This window comes from Drosophila persimilis, unplaced genomic scaffold, assembly GCF_003286085.1.
Source record: "Drosophila persimilis strain 14011-0111.01,24,50 unplaced genomic scaffold, DperRS2 tig00000579-arrow-pilon, whole genome shotgun sequence".
Lineage (NCBI taxonomy): Eukaryota > Metazoa > Arthropoda > Insecta > Diptera > Drosophilidae > Drosophila > Drosophila persimilis.
The window spans coordinates 1735747-1760955 of NW_020825322.1; the positions used below are offsets into that span (position 1 = coordinate 1735747).

Below are 25209 nucleotides of genomic sequence, written 5' to 3' on the forward strand. Positions count from 1 at the left end.
AAATTGTAATTTACGAGTAAGTATAATATTTTTGCATAATATGTAGACATTAATTTTCAGCATCTAATTGTAAGCCGATGGGGGGCCAAGGATGTCCGAATCACCAGCATCGGTAATGGCCAAGGAGCTCACACGGAAGGATTTGCCGCAGGCGATGCCCAACTCCTTGTTGGTCCCTCCATAATTCTGGATCCTGACCTTGGCAATTGCGGCGCTTTGCTCCAGCTTAATCCGCATAATTGTGGGTATGTTGCTGGCGATGACGACCAGCTTAGCCTCCCCACGATTCAAAGTCCTCAGCGTCTGTCTAATGCCCAAGAAGAATTCTCCCGACTTGACCGCAACTACGATGCTTTCATGTATGCCCTTCATCACTTTTTATACGTCCACACGCGTTTTGTTGATGTTTTGAAGATGTTTTTGTTTTGAGAGTAGAGCTGGAACTGCAACTGCAACTGCGAGTGCAACAGTTGTATAGTGCGCGATAATATTTTCACCACTGTCGGAACCTGTTGCCTTTGAAGCTTAGATCAGATGTAGGTTGACTTGACCTCTCGCCTGGCGGATCGCAATCAGCTAAAGACTTAACTTTTTCTTTTAAGTGGGTTACTCCTTAGTAGAGTACTACGCAATAACTTTCCTGCTGAACGCACTAGTGTTGGTACACGGAATGACGAAAATTTCAGGACCTCCGGAGTGCAGTCGGGACTATCGTTAGAGTGGGGGTTGCAGCATCCCCAATGCGCTTTACAGACAGCTGCTATCAAAATTACTCATCGATACAAAATGTTTACCTCCACTAATTACCCTTTGAAAGTTACTTTCTATGCTTTTCTTTGCTTTTCTTCTACTGACTGTTGACTTTCCATGTTGCTACTTTTAAATGCATTCCTTTATATGTAAATCGAATGAGCTGATAGTTGAAATACCTGCTTATTTATTATATACCAAAATCAGAACACTCTCCATACCTCCCTGGTAACCCATACAAATTACTTTCTACTTTCTTTTTTTTTATTGGAAAAAATTACATGTGTATTATGGTATTACTTATGAAAATATAAATATATTCAATGATTCTTTATACTTACTTCCCATATGTAGACTACATATTTATCGAGATATATGTATATATATATATGCCTTTGGGGACGGTAAATCACCATACTTTACTAATACAATATATTTAAATACACAGAAAGCCCTTAGGACATTTTCAAATGCTCGAACACTACGAGTGCCTGCAGGTTCCGGCCCAATCTCATCCAGCTTTCTCTGGACTTATCACCGCGTACATACCGAGGACATAACACACCCGAGACTATGAGATTAATTATATAAAAAGGAACATGTTTTACCGGTTTTGCCTTAACAGAGTATTTCCGTACTGCGTTCATAGGTGCGCAACAGAGTTTCCCCTATATCGCACTGGTGCGCAACAGTGGCCATTACCCCTATATACGGACGTTGTTCAACACTAAACACCTGCGAAATAGAGCCAACTACCCTTGGGAGCCAACCCCTATAATGATGATCTACCAGGAAAATTGTACCCTATCTCGTCTTTTACGTAGGAACCTTTTCCGCAGGTCTGTCTCTACAAAAGACGCATTGTCTTGATATAGACATCAAAGAGATTTATCCTCTTCCACTTCCGCATTATTATCCGATCAGACTACTTTGAAAGTACATCGCAATTGAAGCAAAGAGACATTTGGTACCACTTATCATGCTCCTGCCACTGTCTAATATAAGACAATTCCATCTCTCCCCGTGGATCCCCTCCCGTTCCATCGGCTACGGCTGTGGCCTTAACCTCTGTTTGCGATTGGCTTTACCGCGTCTCACTACACACTTTCATTTGCTGCAAAGAGGCAAAGCCTGGCTAATTTTTTGAGGTTTGGAAGAGGACTCTGCCAGCAAATTCCCACCCGGAATATGGAATGAGTGTACGGACCACCGGTTGAGACGTCGGAGCGGATGATGAAGATGGTGCCGAAAACGGTGCACAGTCGCATTTTATAAGGGGGGCAGCAGAAAAAATCAGTATGAGTGCCGCATGCAGGGTGCCCCACATTGACTCGCATTACTGTGAGAAAGTTTTCGTTTGCATTTGGTCGAAATTGGTCCAAATTGGATCCTCATGGTCCTGGGAAAGTATATCCTTCGCCGATTTGCCTATCTGACCGAGATGTAGGGGTATACTCTAACAAATATTATAAAGTTTTCAGATCGCTTAGAATGTGGAATACAAACATTTACGGACCTAAAAACGTTCGCATAAAATAACAGATCCTTGAAAATATGTAGTTCACGGAAAAGGCTCACATATTAATGAAAAGTCGTAGATTTTTATGTTTTTTTTTGTTGTTGGTTTCTTTTTTTTTGTTTTTTTTTTATTTGAGTGTTCTGTTTTGTGTATTTTTTTCGATCTTTTTCTCATTGTTTTAAAATGTATCTTTTTGTTTACTCATTTGCCTTTGCGGTGTATATTTATTACTCATCATCATTTCATTTAAATTAATTTTTTGTTTTTTTTTTAAGTTTTTCATTTTAATATAGTAGATATATGTATATGTATATACTATATTCATTATGTATATATATGTATACAGCATACTGTATATTAAATTAGTTAATAATAATGGGCGTCTGTAGCTCTCTCTATCTTCTTCCCTCGCACTTTCCAACTCTCCTTCTCGCTCGCTCACTAACTTTCGGAAAACTATTAAAAGTTGAAAAAACGTTTCTTCAGTGATCTTTACATGGTTTAAAATCATTCATATATACCATATGATGTATGTATGTATATATATATATTTCTGCTTATAATTTTTTCATATATAATTTAGTTCATTTAATGGTCATTTCGTTTATTTTATTGTTGTATGTTTGAATATATAAAATAAGCTTTTTTATTTTATTTCTCGATTCCCATATCGTCTTCTCTCTGTCTCTGTCTCGGTTTTTGTTTCTGTTTCTGATTCTGGTTTTTATAATTTATTTTTTCTTAGTTAGTTTCCGTATTATTCTGTGGCTTACACTTTCTTGCTACATAAAGAAGAATTTGGGTATTTATTTTGGTTTGCTTGATTTTGGCAGAGTCTCTGTTCTTCTGTTCGTAAAAGTCGTGTTTTTTAATTGTTAAGAGAAATGTTTTTAATTTGTTTTAAAGCTTTTTAGCATAGCTGTGTGTCTGTGTGGCAATGGATTAAAGCTTCGGATTGTTGGAATGCTTTTTCGTTCCTCTTTTATCAAGGGAAAATATGAATCCGAGACCCGTCAAAATTGTGTGTGTTCCGTCTTTTTGCTACATATTTACAGCGATTGGTACAAAAACTTGTATTATTTTTTCCTTTTTGTAAAATTAGTTTTCAAGTTTTTATTTTAGTGGTTTTCTATTTAAGCTTTCAACATGCCAATGCATTTCCGTGTATAAATATTCTTGCTTAATTTATTTTCTATTTTCTTCCTTTGCATCTCCTTGCATTTATATATGTATATTTTTTGGTGACTTTATTCCAGCTTTTAGTTAAAAAGAACACTTTTGTCGCGTTTCTATGGTTTGTTTTTCTGGTTTTTTGTTGTTTTTTTTTTTTTATTTTCCAAAGTCGAATAAAACGCTAAAATATGCAATGTAAATAAGTATTGTATATATATATATATATATATATTTATATATGTATGTATATATATATTTTGTATATAATAGTTTTTGTTGGTTTTTTTTTACTCATTTTTCTGTAGGCGTATATATAAATAACGTCGTTTCATTGTATATATATATATATATGTATATATATATATAATATATATTTATGTAGATATATTTGCATGATAAACTTTTTGCGCGTTTTGAAGCTATTTTCGTAGTTTTTGTTTTTGTTTTTCAAATTATTATGTATATTTTTTTTTAGTTTTTACAGTGCAAAATGTACAAAGAGCCAGGAGTAACGCAAATGCCAAATGCCTCCGAAACAAGTCTGAGGTTAAAGGTTAAAGCGGATGCTCGGAGAGAGATCTGATATCTAGAACGATCTCAAAGAATTTTCATAAGCCCAAAGATGACGGCTATCTCTCCCCAAAATATCGATTTCTTCGTCCATATTTCACAACAAATCAAATGATAGAATTTCCATAAAGCCTATGTTCGATTGCTACAAAAAAATGTCCTATTTCTAAGAATTTTTCTTGTAATATATAGATGTATATATATCTATGCATGTGTATATGTATATCTATGTATATAATATATATATGTATGTATATTGAGTGATCTACTACTGGTAACTTTCATCATCATAAGTATTTAAAGTATGAGGTAATGCTTTATTTCCGACTTAAGATTAACGTGAAGTATAGTATGCCCGTGTTTGTCTGTAGTTGTGTCTGTGTCCGTATATGTATATATGTATAATTTGTGCGGATCCCAACAGGGAGCTGATTTGCAGAGCGATATAGCCGGACCATATCCAGTCCCCCATCAGCTCCGAGTGCACCAGTTTTCGTCTGCTTTTGTCTGTGTTTAGTTGTGTGTGTGTGAGTGTGTGTTGTGAGGCTATATACACTTTGCTATGCTGAGATTCAGATAGTCTTCTATATCTATGACTGCATCTCTTGGGTTTGCTTTAAGGTTAATGTGGCTGCCTAAGGTATTGAGGTACCCACACATATCGAGTGAATTTGAGGAAAGAAGTTCCCGGAGCGAATATGTTCACAAATAAATTGAGAACATTGAATATACATATGAACTTTTTTAAAGTGATAAAGTCCCCACAGAAAATAAGGATCGCTTTCACGGAGGCTGGTGACATATATCGTATATCCTGAATCCGGGGTCTGACTTTTTTAAATAACGAAACAGCTTGGGGAAACCTCAGCTCACTCCACTCTCAATGGATGGTTTTACTCAGATTTACTCAGTTCCTAATCTATGAGGGGAGTTGGGAAGGTTTCGAGGTGAGTGGGGATTTCTGGTGGCTATACCTACTATTTATGTGGAATTGGTTCACTACGCTTGTGTAAAATATGCGCTAAATGTGATCTAAAGGCTAATCGGCTACGTTAACATTTGGTTTTCAATTATTCATATTTTTGTATAAAGTTTTCCATATACTTTTCCTGCTGCTTTTCACTTATTGGTTTATTTGGTGTTCTGTCTATGGCTTTCGTTCCTTTAGTTTAATCAATATTTTCCGTGTCTACCTCTACGATTACTACTTTTCTGATTGGGATTATAGCGTGTATAATTTACAAATATCGGTTAAACAAAGCTGGGTGTATCCGGTTCTCATTAATCATTTGGTTTTTGAATTGTTTTGGTTTTGTTTTTCATGGAAAAAAGTTAACTATATATGTATATATATATAAATATAAATATATATGTCGATCTATATATGTATATATAGAGTTTTCTCTCTTTTTTTTTTAATATAATTTAAAAACAGTTATGTTACTTATTTCAATGTACAGATTGCATTCGTTTTTTATATAGAAATAAACCTATGTGTGTTGATTCTTTTAATATCTTGTTTCTTTTCTTTTCGTTTCGTTTTAATATTTTTTTATTTCGTTTCTCGTTTATGTTTTTATTTTTGCCTGTATAAAACTTTCCCCACTAAATGTTTACAGCTTACTTGATTGCTTGCCGATAATCCGAGATTCGATCTTGCTTAAGTATTTTATCCACATGTTCTCTGGAGTGGTCTACGATTTTATAAAAAAAAAAAACACGAAGGAGATTCACAATATTTATATACGATTTTTGTATTTACAATCTCTAAGCAGGGACTGAGGACCGAGGACTGAGGACTAAGAGGATGGCCAGGGCCTCACTGGTCCACAGATCGACCCTGGCGCAACCTTCGCGCTAACGGGGGGCTGGTTTCGGTTTCGGGGACTCGCGATACTGTATTCCTAAATATATAATGTAGTAAGTATTATAGTACATATAACTATGACACTACGCAATCCTCAGGACAGTGGCAGTTTCTTTTATAGTTTTGTTTCGATGCTTTTAAGGATGGTTTCTTATGGGATGATGGTTGGGGCGGGTTGGGGGATTGGGCTACTGCTTTGACCAGCACAAGCAATCAATGAAATGGACCGCAGTCTGATGATGATCCTCGCTAGTAAAGGGGCTTTGTCCCGCGAAACGTAAATAAATATCATTAACTCAAAAAATTCCAAATGGATCAGATAGAAATATTTTTGTGATAAATTTCTTATAAATTGTAATCACCACAAAATGTGGCAAAAATCTGGAGTAAATTCCCTCTTAAGCTTGGAAGTTTTTAATGTAAAGAAATGTTAAGAAATTGCATAAATAAAATAGCAATGCTAACGTTAATAAATGTTTTACATTTGAGCTCTGTAAATGTTTTGCAGTTTTCGAAAAGGTGTAGTTTTGGTTCCCGAATAAATAAAAAATTAATGTGTGACAAATAAAACAAACTTTAATTATTTTGTGTTTTTGTTTTTGTTTTTTTTCGCTTTTTTTTTTGTTGCGTTTTGAAATAAATCCAAAAAACCATATTTATTCAAAACTGCATTAGGTGTATATATAAAAATTTTTTTTTTCCATCTTTTTTTTTTGGGCGTGTATAAATATAGAACTTGATGTTTTTAAAAAAATATTTATGTTTCATAGACATAATAAAAAAAAAGCATTGATAAAATTCAAATGTATTTAAAAAATAAACACAATTGTAAAGCAAAAAAAAATTATTTTTTTTTTGTGGTTTTTTCTTTTTTTGTTAAATTGTAAAAATAGAAAGTTTTCTGCTGCTCTTTTTTTTCAACTAACAAAATTCTAGATCAATGTGTTTGCTTCATCAACAAAAAACTATAATATATTTTATATATTGAATATGAAAAAGGTAATGTCTATAAACTATAAAGAAATCTGTTTAGATTGTTTCAGTATTCAAATCTCGTCATCATCTTGTGGCCAGAGACTGACAAACAGGTCCGAAGAGTGTCTGCCTGCCACCGGATAAAGTAAAATAAGTAGGCTGAAGAAATAGCGGCAATTTGTCTTAAATATTTGCTCTCCGCGGGTTCTAATACTCGCATATAGATAGATGTACATATTTATGTCCTGCCGGCCTTACGATGCGCTCAAATTTGTTGTCTAAATCTTGACAAACCAATTTCCGCAACTAAGCTGAAATTGTTTTCGAAAAGATTTTCAAAAGATATTCCCAGGACTCGCAAAAAAATAACAACAGGGTATATTTAATATGTGAAAATGTATGAAACTGGGCAGATTAACGCTTTCCCCGCCAGTCTCTCAACAAAACTGTCCGCGTAGATTGCCAGATGATTATACGAAGAACTGAATTTTGGAGACTATGAAAGCTAGGAACAGCCCAATTCGATGTTTGATTGATTTTTGTAACGCAAATCGAAAGTCTCGTGGAATCCAAAACTGAAGGTAAACAGATTGTGATCGGATAATTATTACAGCCAGAACGGAGAGAGTTCTGGAAATTGAAGCAAGGAAGAGGCTTTGCTTTAATGTGTTTTTGATATTAGAGCAGTTCGATTGGGTCCTACATTCTCTGAAACCCATCGTCAGCTGACAATTTATCTGATAGTGTTTATTTGTATTGAGATCTGGCCAAGTCTTTTGCTGCTGGGGTGTAAATATTTAAAACAAACTGCTCAACTGCTCCCCAATAACTTCTTCTACTACTTCGTTTAAACACGGATTGATTGCATTAACATTGTTTATACTATATACATAGAAGTATATCGAATATATATAGAACTATGTATAGGTATATATATGTTGATATTGTTATGCCAGAAAAAATTTGAAAATCCTAAAAATTGCTTATCCACAATACATTAAATATATATAAAATTTCGTATAAAGTGTTTTGTTTTTCTTTTTCCACTTATCCTATAGATCGTAAAATTAATAAAAAAAATTAGGTTTAGGCTTAAATTAGAGAAAATTACTTCTGATTCAAGATCGAAAAATAATAATAATAATATAAAAAAAAAAACACATACAATAAGAAAGATATATACGTGGTTAGAGCTACAGATAGTAGAGGGTAGAAAACTATTAGATAGATCGTCTATAAATACGTTAGTTTAACTGAACACATTCTCAAAAACAAAGTCATAAAGAGTTCCGTCTTCTCTTTTTTCGGTCTGTTTTTTGTCTGTTTTCTGTGGCTTTTGTTGTTGTGTGTCTGGGTGTGCGGTTGTTGTTGTTGTTGTTTGTTGTTGTTGTTGTTGTTGTTGCTGTTGGCAGATTTCTCAGTCTAATATATCAAACCCACACACATACACACACACACACACACGAACCACACAAAATCTGTAGTTAATGGATACAAAAATTCATACGATACGATTACGAAAGAAATTCGAAATAAACTCGAACTAAAAACTAACGTACAAAATTATATTTAACATTAACTAAGTGCGGTGGTTGTTGTTTCAGAGGGATGTTTGTGGGCTGTTTGGGGGACTATGGGGATGTGGGAGATTTGGGTTCAGGGGATTTTGGTGCCTTGGTGGTTTTTGTGGGCGTCACCGGGTTATCATCCGAAGCATCGGCATCAGAAGCATCATTAGCAGCGGCACCAGCAGCACTAGCAGGCCCATCATCAGAAGAGGCAGAAGCACCATCATCACTAGCCTGTCCCTCGCCTGTCGGCAGTGGCAGTAGCGGCGGACGACGTGCATTTCCTGCGCTATTGGGTTGGGGCCTGCCGCATGGGCAGGCGGATGCGAGTGCGGCTGCGGCCGGATGCAGGCGACAGCAGCCGGGTCCTTGTGGCCACCACTGCCAAAGCGCTGGAGGGATGCGATTAGGCGCGCCAGGGGCAGCGCCGCTGGCACGTTGTTAAAGCTGCTGATGATAGTGACTGAGGGACTGCAGCTGGTACTGATGGGGGTGTGCATGGGGCGCCAGCGGGTGGCCATGTACATGGTTATGGTGGTTGTGTGCATGCTGTGCCAGCTGTCGCGCCACATTCGCCGCCTGATAGTAGGACAGCGACTGATAGGCAGCGTGCACGGAGGCTGCTGCTGCTGCCACTGCAGCGGCTGATCTGGGTATTAATGGCGGACCCACCATCGGTGTGGTTGTTGTTGGTGGCATTGGTCCACCTCCCAGCAGGGGAGGACGCACATAGCCCTGTCCGGACGGGGCTGAAGTTGTTGCTGTCGATGTTGTGGCAGCTCCAGCTGCTGCTGCTGTTGTTGCTGCCACAGCAGTTGTTGTCACCGTTGCCGCCGCCGCTGCTGCTGCTGCTGTAGGCGAGGCTGTGCTGGTTGTGGGCGTCTCCAGTAGATAATGTAGTGTTTTCCTGTGTAGGGCTGTTTTCCCTGCTGCCGGATCGTTGCTGGTTTTGTTCGTGTTACTGCCAATGCCGCTACCGCTACCGCTACCGCTGCCAATGCTGTTGCTGGTGGTTGCTGCTGCTGCTGTTGTTGATTTGCTTTGTTGTTGTTTTGCTTCTGAACTGCTGCCTGCATCTGTATTCGATCCCGTTGTGGTGGCTGTTGCAACTGTCGTTGTGGTTGTGCCGCCGGCCGCCGCCGTTACCGCCGCTGCGGCCGCTGCTGCTGTTGCATTTGCCACTGCCGTCATCAGAGTGCAGGAGTCAAGTCTTTGTCATTTAGAATTGCTTTGGAGCGCCGCATTGATCTGTGTCCACAGTTCCTTCTTGCAGGATTTCGATCTGTCACACAAAATAAAAAACCAAAAATTGATGAGTACAAAACGTCTCTTTTATTCCCCAATTAGATGGACCCCACCTCTTGATGGACTGCAGCCAGTCCTTGAACTGGGCACTGCCCTCGGGCGTGATCTGAAAGGCGGCCCTGGCGGCCACCACAATGCTGGCAAACTCCTCGTAATCCCCCTGCGTCAGATGATACAGCTTCTGGTGTATGCACTGGATGTACCTGAAAGAAAGAAACGCACATTCAGAGATCGGGTGTTCCTGGCACTCCCTGGGGTCCACTCACATCTGCTGACACTTCTGCACCAGCGGCGTCAACGCCGAACGCAGATGCTGCATCACCAGCTGATGGTTATTCCTGCCCAGATAGTGGGCCGACTCAATGGCCACGTCGTGCAGCACAAACGGACTCACGATCGAGTTGACAGCACAGATGCAGAACTGGTGGAGATACTGGGTGCCCAGCTTCTTGCTGATCCTCAGCAGCCACTTAACATCCTCGCCGTATGGAGGATTGCGGGCATATTTGGCCTGCGGACGATCATCGTGAACGCGTCGCGCCAGCGTCTCCATGGCCAGCATTCCCACATTGTAGGCGGCCAGCAGATAACGCAGCTGAGTGGATCTGTGGAAGAGAAAAGATTATATCTTGGTGGACATATTCCGCCAATGCACGTATAGACACTCACGTGAATTGATGTGGCTGACGCTGTCGCACTTGCGGCTGGGAGGGAGGTGGCTGCTGCTGCTGGGGCGGAGGTGGTGGCGCCTGCTGCATGAATGGATACACGGGATGTTGATGCTGATGCTGGCGCATGGGCACACCCACGCCCACTCCAACGGGCGGACCATTGGGCGGCGGCGGAGGCGGCGGTCCGTAGTAGCCTTGCGGTGGTCCCATCGGCGGTCCTGGCGGTCCCGCTTGCAGGGCCTGATACGCCTGTGGCGGCAGTGCCTGGAAAGCGCCCGGTGGCGGCGCCTGGAATGCTGGCGGCGGCTGGTGGCCCTGCACCGGATGACCCGGCGGCGCCTGGCCAGACATCTGCACCTGTTGTTGCTGCTGCTGCTGTTGCTGTTGCTGTGTCGACGGCTGCTGCTGCGGCTGCTGCTGGTATCCGGCATAGGCCTGGGGCGGGGGCGGTGGACCCGCGGAGATGTACATCTGCATCTGGCTCGGCGGATAGCTGAGATTGTGGTGATGCGCATATATTCCCTGGCAGAAGCTGTACGGCGCATACGGAGCCAGCCCGATGGGCGCCAAAGCAGCCACGCCTACGCCCACGTTCACTCCGACGCCGGGCTGGAAAGCCTGCGGCGTGTTCACGGATGTGACAACGGGCGAGGGCACCGCCACAGAAAGGGGACCCGCTCCTGGCCCTCCCGGATTCGACATTCCCAGCTGCTGTTGCTGCTGCTGCTGCTGTTGTTGTTGCTGCTGCTGTTGCTGCTGCTGCTGCTGGGCCGCCGCCTGCTGTTGCTGCTGCTGCTGCTGGTGAGCCGCCACCTGCTGCTGCATCTCGTGCTGCTGCTGGGATTCGATGAGGGCGCTCAGGCTGACCGCCGAGTGGTCCATGGGGTCCTCGTGCTGATCGTGCTCGCTGTTGTTGGGAGAGACGCGCATATACAGCTCGTACCAGTAGCGGGCAACCTGGAAGAGCACCTCCGGATAGACGCCGCCGCCCTTGGCTGCCGTTTCGACGGTGAGGCAGGCCCGCTCCAGCATGAGATCGCTCTGCTCCTTGCACTGCAGTATGGCGCGCTGTATCTCATTGGGATTGAGGGCGGCGGCATGCGGCAGCACGGACAACGCCAGCTCGGCGGCCGGATACACCATGTTGCTGTCCCAGCCGCGTGAGGCCCGATCTGCCATGCCAGCCGCCTCGGGCGGCGTCAAATGCGCCTCCCAGGTGTCTATCAGGAAACTGATGGCCGGCGCCCCAATCTCCATGGCCTGGCCGAGGATCCAGGAGACGTGCGACGAGTACGTGCGCGACAGCCAGTTCGGGCTGACGCAGTTGTGCAGCCCGAGGGCGTACAGACCCAGCTGGAAGGCGCACATGTGCAGCGCCCGATGGGGTCCGTGGTGGTTCTGGCTGGTGCTCGCCTGCGTAAACAGCGAGGTGGAGCTATTGCCGCCGGCCTTTGTCAGCACGTTCTTGGCCAGCTCGAACATAAAGTGGGCGCTCGCCTCCGAGGGCTGGTTGGGTATCGAGGGGTAGGCCCGTTTGCCCTTGTATCGGCTCTCCTTGCTCCGGCCGCTGCTGTTGCTTCCGCCTCCTCCTCCGGAGCCATTGGGATTACCATTGGGATTGTTGTTGTTGCTGTTGCCGCCGCTGCCAGAGGTGCCGGCATTGGCCCCCGTTCCCGAGTTGCCGCCGCCGCCGCCCGCCTGACCACCGCCTCCTCCTCCGCCGGGGACCATGCCCTGGCCGGACTGGCTGCCCGCACTGCTGATGGCCATGCTCAAAGCGCACATGCTCAGCTCCAGTTCGGCACTGGTCGAGCTATGGGGCCGGCTGTTGCCGCCCACACTGCCATAGTCCGCCGGCAACAGTTCGCAGAGATTGACAACGCCCGAGCCGGGATTACAGCTCGATGCTCCTCCGCCTCCACTGCAGCCAGATCCTCCACTGGATCCTCCCCCATAGTCGTGCTCCTCGCGCCGCGAGGGTTGATTGCTGGGCGTCCGCACGGGGGGATTGCTGGAGTAGTAGGCAGAGAGGAGAGGGGCCTTCAGCAGGGTGTGTATATCCCTGTCCAGCAGCTTCTCCATGATCTTGGCTATCTTCCGGGGCTCGTCCTTGTAGTGGTAGAGCAGGGTCAGGGCCAGATCGCCACGTTGTCGTCGCGTTCCCTCGCACAGCAACGGATGCTCTGCCTCGGAGACATTGGCCTTCAGCCCCAGAGCGGCCACGGCGGCCTCAAAGCCCAGATTCTCGTCGTTGTTCTGCTTGTAGAGGAGCAGCCGCGAACCGCAGCTGACCAGGCTCTTGTTAGGCAGCGATCCCGCCACCGAGACGGAGCTGGAGCCCACGGTCTGCTGACTGAGGGTGACCAAAGCATCAAAGATGAAGGTGGCCAGATTGATGGGCAGCAGGGCCTCGCCGCGGGTCTTGAATGTGCCGCTGCGTAGCTGTTCGGCCCGCTCTCGTATCACCTGCAGCTCCGCGGCGGCCAGGGGCAGGCGCTTGAGGAGAGCCAAAATGTCCGCCTCCTGGTTGGCTAGCTTCACCTCCAGCGGCTTGGTGCTGGCCGGCGGTCGAGGCATCTCCAGCGCGAACAGGCATATCCGGAAGCCGATGTGATAGTGCTCCGAGTTCTCCGACAGAACCGTGCAGAGGAAGGCGCACTTGGACAGGGTGGCCGAGGCCACCACCGTCAGCTGATGGGAGATCGGATTCACGTTCTGCTTCTTGCCCTTCCGCTTGGGCACGGGCGGCAGCTCCAGCAGCAGATTGGGGGGATTGGCCAGCATCTGTTCGGCCAGACGCACGGCCAGTATGCACGCCTCCTGGCCATGGCCGTGGGCATGCAATCCCTCGGCCCGGGCCAGCAGTATGTCCCACGCATCCTCTGTGGGCCGCACATTCGAGAAGATGTGCGGTTTGTCGTGGGCCACAGCCACGGCGGCAGCCAGGGCACGGGCCGCTGCAAAATTTGAGTGGGAGACGCTGCTGCCGCTGGGTGGGTGTGGATTCATCGATGCTCCTCCTAGTCCCATTCCCATTCCGAGTCCTATGCCCATTGCCATGCCCATGCCGATGCCGATCCCTGCTCCTGGCAGGTGAGGCGTCTGCACAGCTGCCTGTCCCATGGCTGTGGAGCCAGAACCTGCCGCCAGTGCCGCTCGAGCCGCTGCCGAGGTACTGGGCACAGGCGTCAAATCGCCTCCTGCTGGTATGGCCACTCCTCCTCCTCCGCTGCCAGATGGCATGGCTCCGCCTCTTCCCACCGCTGCATGGGCGAAGTCATCGCTGCTGCTGCTGAAGGACTCGTCCTTGCTCAACCTTCGGGCTGGCTGCTGCGTCGAGGAGCCTCCTTCCACAACAGCCTCCTGTCCGGCCATCAGCATGGATGAGGTGGAACTGTTCGAGCTGCCCGAAGCCGTCGATGCCGACGAGGATGACGATGCCGACGAGGTGTCCGAGGTGGAGCAAACTCCTTGCTCCCCGGTACCACCCACACCGCCGGCGCCTACGCCACCGCCGGGCCCCAGGCCGGGCTCGTCTTTGCTCTGCTGGGAGACGGCATCGAAGCTGCTCTGCGAATCGGACTCGGTAAGGGTCGACTTCTGGCCGGGCACAGCTTGCGCCGGTGTGCAATAGTTGTGGCTGCTGCTGTTGTCGCCTCCGAAGTCGTCGTTCTCGCAGAATCCCTCGCTGCTGGCGCTCGAACGGTTGCCATCGGCACGACCAGCGCCTGCTGGTGCTCTTCGGACGCCTCCTCCTCCTACGACGTTCGGGCCCGCTCCCGATCCACTGGCTCCCGCCGAGCTGCTCGGCATTTGCTGCTGTGCGGCATCGGCCTCGCCATTGGACATGCCACCTCCTGCTCCAGCACCTCCTCCGTTTACTGCCGCCACTCCTCCCACGCCACTGCTGCCACCTGCCTCGGCGGCAAGTCCCAGTCCCGCGGAATATTGGCGTCCCGCTCCGGCCAGGATGGGCGACTCGATGGCAGGACTCGCATACAGTCGGTCGCGGAAGGGTCGATCCAGGCGCTGCTTGAAGGCACCCGGATGCAGGCCACCGGTTGCATGCTCGTTGGAGGAGCTAAAGTAGTTGTAGTGCTTGTTGTTGCTCATCAGGGCCTGGGTGGCAATGAGCGTGCCCGGGGGAATGGCTGCACCGTCGCCCTTGATCTCCGTGTGCTTGAAGCAGGTGAAGGGGGAGTAGTAAATGGGATTCGTGTCGTGGGTGTGGGTCACGCCCGGTATTTGATAGTCCTCCCAGTCCAGATAGCACGCCTCAATGGCCGGCTTGAAGCCAATGAAGAGCTCCGTGTCAGAGCGGGAGTTTATCTGGTGCTTGTTCGTGTACGAGGAGGGCATCATGCGGCTCTTCACCACGCGATCGAGTATCTTCAGATGCCAGGCGGTGAACTGGGCATGCAGCATGTCCCGCTCGTCCGGCGCCAGGCCGGGATTCAAAGCGGCCAGCCGCCACAGGGCCACAATCTCGTCGCACAGCGAACTGCACGCATGCTGCAGGGCCGTCGAATTCGAGTGCGTGTTCGAGTGCTTGCCCCCGCTGTGTCCATGGGAGCCCATCATCAGGGCCAGCTTCGTTTGGAACCACCAGATGAGTATCTGGTCGCAGGCCATACACTCCTCCGTGATGATCTCCAGCAAACGTACCGCGTTCCGATCGCACCGCCTGTACATCTCCCTCACAATCGACAACAGATTCCACATGCCCTCCGGCTCTCTGCCCCGCAACGGTCGCAGGAGTGAGCTCCATTCGGCCGCCGCTGGGGGAGCCGAATTGGTCAGATAGTTGACATCACTACAGAGACAAAGAGAAAGACGATGGAGATGGGCAGGGGGAGGGGGAAGGGTGGGATTAGAGCCTTTCTAAGCGGACTAAAAGCGTTCGGATTATACCTGAATACAATCGGGGCGGGCAAACAGAATTTGATGAGGATCCGCTTAATGTTGTTGTGCAGCGTCTTCTCGTCCAGATACCAGCTGGTTTGGTCATTAATCGATGCCCCCGCCGTCGGATCTGGGGCCCCGCACACCGTATTGATGGCCGTCGGCTGGGCACTCAACAGCTCGTCCAGGAGCCGCTGGGCCGTCGGCAGAATCTGCTGCGGCAGCTCACTGATTAAATATTGGGCGAACTTTTGCAGCTGATCCCTTTGGAGGCGTGTCAGGGACTCGGAGACAGGGGCACGCAGGCAGACCTCCTGCGGCTGTAAAGCGAAAAGACGGGAGAAAGTCAGTTTGGGGGGTATCTGGGGGATAGCTGTCGTGCAAGATGGGGACACTCACGCAATGGATGCGGTGCAGACAGACTGCCACCACATGGGAGCACCAGTATGCCGACGAGGTGCACGTGCAATTGCAGGAGGAGATGCGACGCCGGTCAAAGGTCACCGCCACATTGAAGTACGCCCGGGGAGTCTGATTAACCACGCTGGCCGACAGATGAAAGCCTGTAAGAGCAAAAGCAGAGCCGTGTATCAGAGTGTTCAGAGCAGGAAGCCAGCAAGCCAGATCCTTTCTTACCTATCTGCAGGGGATCCTTGACAGCTCGCATGCGAAACAGTTGATCGCCCCGATTGAACTCATCCGCCGAGCTATTGGCCAGGCAGGAGTACAGCCGTATGTCCTCCTCATTGTCCGGGAAACTCCAGAAAGCGATGCGCAGCTGCAGTTGCTCCGGCACCGGCGGATAGACATGCTCCACCAGCTCGAACGGTATGTAGGAGGCGACACAGCGGGCGGACAGTTCGGCCAATGTGGAAACCTCTGTGGAAAACACAACACAAAGAAACCGAAAATTAATTAAATGTGTCCAGCAAACCAAAATTATACCTCAGAGAGGGAAAAAGAAATGAAATGAAATGAAATGCCTGTCGGACAAGTTCTAGAGATTAAAGGACACCTCAAATTACATTCCACAAGATGATGGGGGAAAAGGATCAAATGAAATGAGAGTGCAGAAAAGCAATTACGCTTGAACTCAAAGGGAATTTTTGTAAGCTTTCCCCCCTCCAGCAACAGTGGTAATTATTGCATAGTATTTTTGAAATATCTATTCTCCAGTGAGACACCCCCCCCACGGCTTACACTCAACAGGAGGGGAGTGGGAGAGTTGTAGTTCTAGGAAAAACCCAATGCAAATGGCCATACGTATATCGTTATTTTCCAGCCCATTTCATGAGTCGCAGCAATTCAAGGACATAGAGGAAATCCAATCAAATGAAATGAAAGATTATGCTCATTGGTGGCGTTGCCACCCAGGGACAAGGAGCTGTAAATAAATGCTCTCTTCACATTGCAATGCAAGTGAATTGGAAAGGTCAGCATTATGCTCTGGCGAGAGAGTACATGGTATCATTGATTAAGGAGCATCAGAAATGACTAATTCCACATCTCTCTCGCTCACTCTCACTCTCTCTCTCTCGCTCTCTCTTGGCCAATAATTAAAGACAAACAAAGCAGGGTAAAGCTACACGCACTCTCTCGCACACAAGACAAGACAGAGAGACAGACACACATACATATGTATGCACACATGTCAGACATTTATTAATTAAAGAACTTTTATATGGCGCACGGCCAATGACCAGGAGAGCCCAGAGCGCAGTCCGAGGAGAACAGAGAGCATAGAGAAGAGAGCACAGAGCAGAGGAGTGCAGAGGAGTGCAAAGCAGTGCAAAGAGAGAGGTCAACAACGTGCTGGCTGTCGCTGCTTCTTCGCTGTGTATGCACATACATGCATACATGTGCGTGCGAGGGAAAACCTTCTTGCACGTATGCACGCCTGGCTGTGTGTGTGTGTGTGTTTGCGTGCGTGCGTGAGTATCTTGGCCACGCATTTTTAGCCCTCTATTTGTTGTCGGGTGTGCTCCTCCTCTCTTTGTGGACGCTATTATTGCAGCAAAATTGAGTTGTAGATAAACCAAACAAAATAAAATTCAAAAATTCAATGAATTGGCATGCAAATAAACAAATGCAAAAGGCAAATGCTACCGACGACAGTGCGGCGCCCGCGGGGGGGGCGAGCGAGACCAACAACAACAACAATGGCCTGCATTTTAAAGGTCTCGTTCCCATTATTTTTTTGTTTGCTTTAAAGCTCAAAAGCAAAGTAAAAAAAAAAAAAACGCAAAAGCCCACACGAGCAAATGCAAAACAAAGAAGCGACACAAAACAGAACTGAAAGAAGAGAAGTTTTCTTGTGTGCTTTAGCATAAGGAGCGAGGGGAAGTGCAGCAACCAGCAGCAAACAAAAAAAAGTTCAAGTTCGCCCACGCAAAGAGAGAGGGTGGAGGCTGATTTAGAGGAAGAAAGAGACAGAAAGAGGCAGTCTAAGCGACAGAGAGCCGAGTCATCTAGAGAAGAGCGTTTAACATTTGACCGGAGAAACCAGATCCGAAAGCTTTCACTATCATTATGGGTTAATGGACTCCTCTCCAGCCCTTGGATACCATCCATGAGCCAGGGCTCTCCTAACGGACAGGACTAGTAGCAATCTTACTTATCATTTACCAAGACTCTGCTCATATTATGTAAAATAGAACTGCACATCTATTCTATTAAATACTCAACAATTTTGAGCAAGTAAAGCGTAAATCTATTATATTTTAAGGGAAAAAATATGTTTGACAATCGCATATAGGAGTCTATCGTGGTTAAAACAACAAAAATGGTTTACGCAATGAGTAAAGCCACTTTATAGGCTTTTCTGTACTGCATGTGTGCACTTAATGGGAGAATTCAAATTAAAAATCATACCACTTATTCACATGAACCTTTCAATTACCATGATTACATGGGCAATCCAAGTCACTAAGAAATTCGATTAGAAAGAGTTCGAAAATCCACACGCGTTAAAGCACAAAAATATATTAACCATCCTGCAGGAAACAAAACAAAAACTCAGTCTCTCGGTCGAAATCGATTCGGTAATAATAGCTTTTCCATATAAATTGCGCAGTTGGGAAATAGTTCAATTACAGTTCTCTATTGAGGATGTTAGGCGTAATTGGCTTACGGAAAGGAATATAAAAATTATGAAAATACGTGCATTTTATTGGTGGATTTTTAAATGCAATGTAGAAATTTCCAAATCGATGACACTTCAAAAAAATGAATAAATATGTGCCATTAAGTGATCGATACTCCGATAAACTGGCTGTGGTTCGCATTAAATGTGGCCATAATAAAGCTGAATCGACAGCGCTGAACAGCTCTTTGTTTTGTTTGTTTGTTTGTTTGTTTTCTTCCCCTCGTTCGTTCTCATTTTTCGGTTTCGCTCTCGCTCGCGGTCGGGCAAGCTGCAAACCAGCTCCGTTCGTGCGCCGTGACGACGTTGGATGGTGTCGTCGTCGTCGCTTAATTTTCAGACACTTTGGCACCATTTTATTCAAAGTCATTTTCCGCAAGCGTTAACTTATTGCTCATGCCTATCCCTCCTCATATACGGATACGGAGACACACCTCATACCCCCATAAATGTAAAAATAATTTCTGCTTTACTCATTTCAATTCCATTTGCCTCAGCAGGAAAATAAATGAAACATTAATGGAATGAAAATAAAACAATTAAATGCATTTGTCCGATGAAAAATCGACTTAGCTAAGGCTGGGGAGGGGCCATCGGCTCGGATGTTAATGGTGATTCCAATATCCCAATGAGTCACACAAATTTGATTGAAGAAGGTTTAATAACCGATTCGTTTGTGTTTCTTTCAGCTGGTTCAAGGCTATTGCTTCAAACAGGTTTGTTTTGTATTGTATTCCGTTCCCCTCTTTTATATGCAGGTACTCTGCTGACTCTGTTTTCCCCCCACCTTTCCTATCTATTTGAGCTCGCCTCTGGTCTGGTCTGCTCTGCTCTGCTCTTTCCTTGCTCTTGCCCACTCCTTCCTCTTGGCGATTTTTCGTATGCATTTCAATTTGTTTTCCATTTGCAACGAACAAGATATGTAACAATCATAATACTCGTAATAATAAAAACAAACCTCATGCTCCAATTATTTTTGTTATTACGGAACGAATTCCCAAAACAAAGTTGGGCAAGAGGTGCTGTATGCTAGATTGCTAAAGTCCGATTGTGCATCCGTCATGTGTTGAACAGCCATCGACGGCGACGTTCCCTGGCCTCCCAGATAGTAGTAGTCGTGCCGAAAATGATGCTCGTCCGCACAACATATCCCATATGGTCTAGTGGCTAGGACCGCGTTCTGACCCTCTCCCTAAGGGCCGGCATTCGATTCCTGGTATGTTTTTCATTTTTTTTTTTTTTGTTTTTTTTTTTTAATGTTCAACAAAGTTTTTTGTGTTGCCTGCATGTTTTGGGTTTTGTCTGTTGTTCGACATGACAAATTCAGGTTATACAGAACAAAAAGTTTGGCTCGAAAAAGAAACAAAACAAAAAACAAAGAGAAAAAGATAAACTAAGGAAAAAGAGGTCAAAATGCAAACCATCATTTCCATGGTCTGTGTGTGTGTGCCGTACTGTGGTGGATATGGTCTGTCTTGCATATGCTCGTGTAATTGTTGGGACTGCGGAAGTGCATGAAACTGATATGCACAGCGAAAAGTATGAAAAACTGAATGCATTCCCGTTGGGTCGAGCGAAGCTTAATTCGAAATTGACACACACAGCCCTCGACCCACTAATTAGATGATGACATGTGGCAACGCCAAGCACTTAACACGCACACATACTCGTAGGCCCCCGACTAACGCAGAGTTGCACTGTCGCAATGCAGCGTGACCGATTCACGGTTCATTTGGGGTCGTTACATATCGACAAAAATAACAATATGCTGCAATTTGGAAAGATATAGCCTCCAGCCTTCAATAGAATGTAATAAAATATCTGAAGATCCTCTGAGATCTATTCAGGTCTTATTTTGGTACTTTTGTAAAAACCAGTATTTTTTGTGTAATGAACAAATATGACTTTTGAAACATGTTCATTCGTCTCTGGCTATACAAATTTGCAAAAGAAAATATTTATTTACTTAACCCTCTTCAGACCCTATAATCGGACTGAGGTTCGTCTGAGATGATAGTTTTGTAGCAACAATATATAAGAATATATATATACATATGTAGATCAAATCAAATCAATTGCTTTCCCTGTCGCTCCTTTTCACGTGATCAAGGCTGTCTGCAAAAGGGAGAATGGAATCGTTCATGTCGCTGTATGTCTTTATTTTTTATTACATCCCCCTCGGGCAGGTGTTGGGTTTGCGGTGCGTTGTGGTGGTATCCTTGAAAAGGTTCTTTGACACAACACAATGAAGCAAAGGAGCAGGCAAGGAATAAGAAGATGGGGGGAAAAAGAAGATAAAGCAGACGGCATCGGCGACGTCAGCGTCACTGCTGGCAGCGACATAATTTTGAAGCAATTTTGTTGTTTCTTTTTGCGTTTTGCGGTTATTGTCTTTCGAGCATGAAAATGCAGCTGGCATTACACACACACACACACACACCTAGAATAGAGAATGGACGAATGAAAGGTGTATTTTAAAAGGTAAGGGCTTTTCTTTTCCACCCTCACTCTTGCTCACGTTCAGCGAAAATATTTTTTGGGATTTCACCAAGTGTAAATACACCTTTGATGGATGATAAACTCTCCATCAAGGTGTCTTAATGAAAGGACAAGCATTCATGCTCTCCTCGCTTAAGGCCCCTATCGTTATCGTCTCAGCGCATACCTCACCTCGTATTAATACACCATGCCATCTGCTAAACTGCACGAAGATGCTTTCAATCTTTTTCTCTCTCTTTCTCTGTATGTTGTCCTCTCCCCAAGGCTACTGGACGCTCTCTACAACAATCTTACAAAGAATCAAACGAAGGCAGAGGAGCTAAGAGAGAGACGACCAGACCGAGCTAGCAGCGCCGTCGTAGTCGCAGCCGCAGTCGCAGCTAAAGATTACATGCTGATAATGCTGCTGCGACGGCGCACAGGATACAAGATAGAGAGTGTCAGAACGTCGTCTCTCTCTCTCTCTCTTTCTCTAGCTCTGAAGGGCCCAAAAACACACACACGCGCACACACACAGTCGAAAAATACGTAATAAGCCACAAGACAAGAAAGGAAACAGAAACAAAATACGAGGAAAAAAAAACGTAACTAACAAAAGTCGTGATTTTGACTTTAGCGATAAGCAGGCGAGGACATTGGACGGATATGTCTGGCCGGTCTGTTTCTGTACTTGTTCTGAGGCAAGAAGGAAGGCAGGGCTCAGACCCCAGACCCCAGAACAGGCAATACCATTGCAGACAATGTAATTGTGCTTGTTGTTGCTCTTAAGCCAATTTTACACAATTTACAAAAGGGCGAAGAAAAGGTCATGCGTATGATTTCAGACCGGCCAGACAGACAGAGCAGTGTTGCCAGATCAACGACAAAACCGAAGAAAAAAACCAGGAACAGGAGTTCCTATTTTCTCGTCCAAAAACCTTAACGAGCATAATATATAATTAATAATAAATATAATATTTAATAAGACGAAACTACCATTCGATTTTCTTGACATCCCATACAAAATGTCATTAAACTGGAAGTCCTAGAAATGTCGCTCATGAGAAAAATAGGCAGATAATAAAACTAACAGAGGATCGTTAAAGATATTTTTTTTTGCAGCCCCCTCCCTCTCGGTATTATAACTGCTGCACGGAAAAATACATAGCCTTTTTCAAGCAGAGATTAAAAGTCTCGCGTACCGAGGATTTCGCGAAGGGTGGGCCCGGATTTTTTTCTATGCATGATTTGTACGCGTAAGATGATAATATTATACGTATTTAGAAGGATTGATTATGCAGCGAAAATTAGATGAAAATTTTTGTTTTACTAATAAGCATGCTTAAGGTAGACAAGGATCTGTTTTGACATCTCAGCGATTAGAACTGCGATTGTGAGGCTTTTTGGGAGCAGTCCAACTACAGAAACAACAAAAAACTGTTCAAGCGAATGTGCCTCGTGATGCACACGCAATGCATGTTGTTTTTGCAATTCTCGAGCATGCTCCTCTGTAGAATTGTGTTGTGTATTTCGAAACATTATCGTCATTTTTGTGCTGATTTAGATCGTTTTAGATTGTTTTCTTATTTTTGGGTTGAGTCAGCTGTTCAGAGTTTGGTATTTCACTAAAATACTGCATTATTTTATGGTCAAACAAATATATACATATGTATGTATGTACGTAAGGCTATACCTCTGTTTTCGAATAAGAAAACGCAACTAACAAATTTGTAGCTCTAATTTAACGCTCACCAAATATAAATCTTTACGCATTACACATTTTTAAAAAATGCTTCTGTCCTCCCAAAACTACAAGATACTAAATTTCTGAGAAAACCCCCCCAAGTTGTGTGTTTTTTATCTCGGGGTGGGGGGTGACCATATTATAGTTAAAGTATTGTCTTGAGGAATTATTCAATCCACTCAGCACCGAAATAAATAATGTCCACTCACCATGATATCTGCCGCAGGCTGACATCGTTACCATGGCCGAACTGCTTCCGCCCGGTCCACAGGAGCCGGGAGCGCCGGCTCCCATTCCGCCGACCGTTCCAAATGGTGCCATACCCATGCCGAGTCCGGCCCCAGGTCCGCCGGCTGCATTGGTGGGCTTCTTCCAGCCGCGCCAATTGTTGCACAACGATTCGGGCTCTGAGCTCCAGCTGCACAGCGAGTCCTCCTCGAAGCGGATGGAGTCGTCGAAGCTGAAGCGGTCCATTTCTTCGGGATTCCATTCATTGGCACCGCCACCGCCTACTCCACCTCCGGCGTTTGCTTCGGCGCCAGCGCCTGCACCTCCTCCGTTGCCACCGCCACCGCCGGCACCACCGCCGCCGCCTGCTCCTCCGCCATTATTGTTGTTGTTTCGGTTAGAGCCAGTGGCCACTGAAGGACCTGCGGGTCCTCCGTCCCCTCCTCCACCGGCACCGGAGTCGCCTCCTCTGTTGTTGCTGCTGCCGCTGCGATTCGCCAGCGTGAGGCTGAGATTGTATTGATGTGTATGGGTGTGGGTGTGAGTGTGTGTGTGTGTGTGTGGGTGTTGCGGCCCTGCTCCGCTGTTTCTGGCACTATTTCCCGTTCCTTTGCTCCGGGCGCGCGTTTGTATTCGTGTGATTTTTGGAGCTTATTTATTTTATTTGTTAATTATTTTATTTTACTTGTTTAATTTATTATTATTATTTTATTTTTTTTGGATGGATGAAATTCTCGAATCCGTGAACGCTCAATTGCAATCGTGTAAAAGGCGAATATTTTGTTGAGCGTTTTTGACGTTTTCCTCTATTTTTTTTTTGTTTTACTTTGCCTTTTGCATTTTATTTAAAATTTTACATTCCTTTTACTTTGCGATGTTATTTTACCGTTATTGTATATTTTGGGGCTTAAGGATTCTTTAAATTGATTTAAAAACTATTTATTTTTCGTTTTATATATATACAAAATACATTTATTTCGTCGACTGCGGCTCTGGCTCTGCCTGTGTCGTCTGCGTCGACTGCGAGCGCGACTGCGATTCCCACTGCCACTTCTGCTGCTGCCTCTGGCGCTGCTGCTGCTGCTGCTTCTGCTGCTGCTGCTGCTGCTGCTATTGTTTTTTGTCGTTGTTGTTGCATGTGAATTTTTCGTACCCCCCACTGAAGCAGTGGCTGGGGGAGAGAGCAACACCAAACCAAAAGACAGAGAGAGAGAATGAGAGAGAGATTTGACGACGACGACTGCCAAAAATAAGAATGGTCGCAGGAGAGGAGGGGAGAACAACGCCAAAATGGCCAATTTGTAGGGGAATCGCTGTTCGACCGCTGCTCCGTTTCACTCTTTCCACACACCACACCGTACACCGTACACCGAACACTGCTGCACCGCACAGTACCGCTCCTTCGACCACTGCCAGGCAACCTTTAATTATTTTTCACTTTTATGCTTTGGCTCATCTTCGTCGCTCCTGTTTTATCCTGCTGCCTTCACTCACTTTACGTGTGTGTGTTTCTGTGTGAGTGCCTCTTTACCGCGAAACCTGCGCGCGCTCTCCTTCTCTCTCGCTCACACGCTTGTCGATTTTCACTGCCTTTTTGCCTGCTTTCTTTGTGTATATGCGCTGCGCGTTGGTTTTGCGTGAGTGTGTGTTGTGTGTGAACGAAATGCGTTCAAAGAGAACGTTGAGAAAAAAAAAACTTTTCCTTTTGCGTTATTTTGTCCCGTTTGTCCATGTCAAGAAATTGTTTTTCAACTGCACTCAGCACTTAATTGTCGTTCCAATCGATGTTAATTAGAGCTTGAGTTACGATTTGTTTGATATAACACACACTTTTTGAATATTTTTACACGGGACGGGCTTTGTTTTTTTTTAGGCCATCGCAAAATAGAGCTGTGCACAGTGTGACCGCGGATTTATCGTTAAAATATACCGTCCAACCCTCCAAAATACACCAAAACATACCGTTTTATTTCGTAAACATACCGTACATAAACTGACTAATTCAAGTTATATTTTACATATTTCTCGATTTTGAAATTCCGTGGAATATTACTAGCTAGATAGAACTCTCAGCCCTACCCTTATAATTTTATCCGATTAAAGAATCAATTTTCTATTCGACTAGTTTGTTTTAAGTACTTGAATTGTTTTTATGCTACGGCGATTGCTGTGTTTGTTCTTCAACAACAACATAGCGTTTCGTTATGATGAAAAAACGATCTTAGCCCCCTTCAGCCCCCTCTAATTAAATAGTTTAACAACTTGAGGTAAATAGCTGAAAATATTAACGATTGTAATTTCTTCTTGTAGATTCATC

At 45.3% G+C, this 25209-nt stretch overlaps 2 protein-coding genes across 2 annotated transcripts; both read right to left on the reverse strand.

Moving 5' to 3' along the window:
- Positions 1-63: 63 nt before the first annotated feature.
- Positions 64-372, reverse strand: LOC6598263 (60S ribosomal protein L30). The gene has a single exon (XM_002023285.1). It carries the CDS (start codon positions 370-372, stop codon positions 64-66), a length of 309 nt encoding a protein of 102 aa, XP_002023321.1.
- Positions 373-9516: 9144 nt separating this feature from the next.
- On the reverse strand, positions 9517-23574 carry LOC6598261 (zinc finger SWIM domain-containing protein 8). The gene is made up of 8 exons (XM_002023283.2): positions 22874-23574; positions 15937-16179; positions 15700-15863; positions 15310-15620; positions 10397-15211; positions 9994-10332; positions 9781-9930; positions 9517-9704 (listed from the first exon to the last, which is right to left on the reverse strand). Exons 1-8 carry the CDS (start codon positions 23136-23138, stop codon positions 9638-9640), a joined length of 6354 nt encoding a protein of 2117 aa, XP_002023319.2. The 5' UTR covers positions 23139-23574; the 3' UTR covers positions 9517-9637.
- Between the last annotated feature and the right edge of the window lie 1635 nt (positions 23575-25209).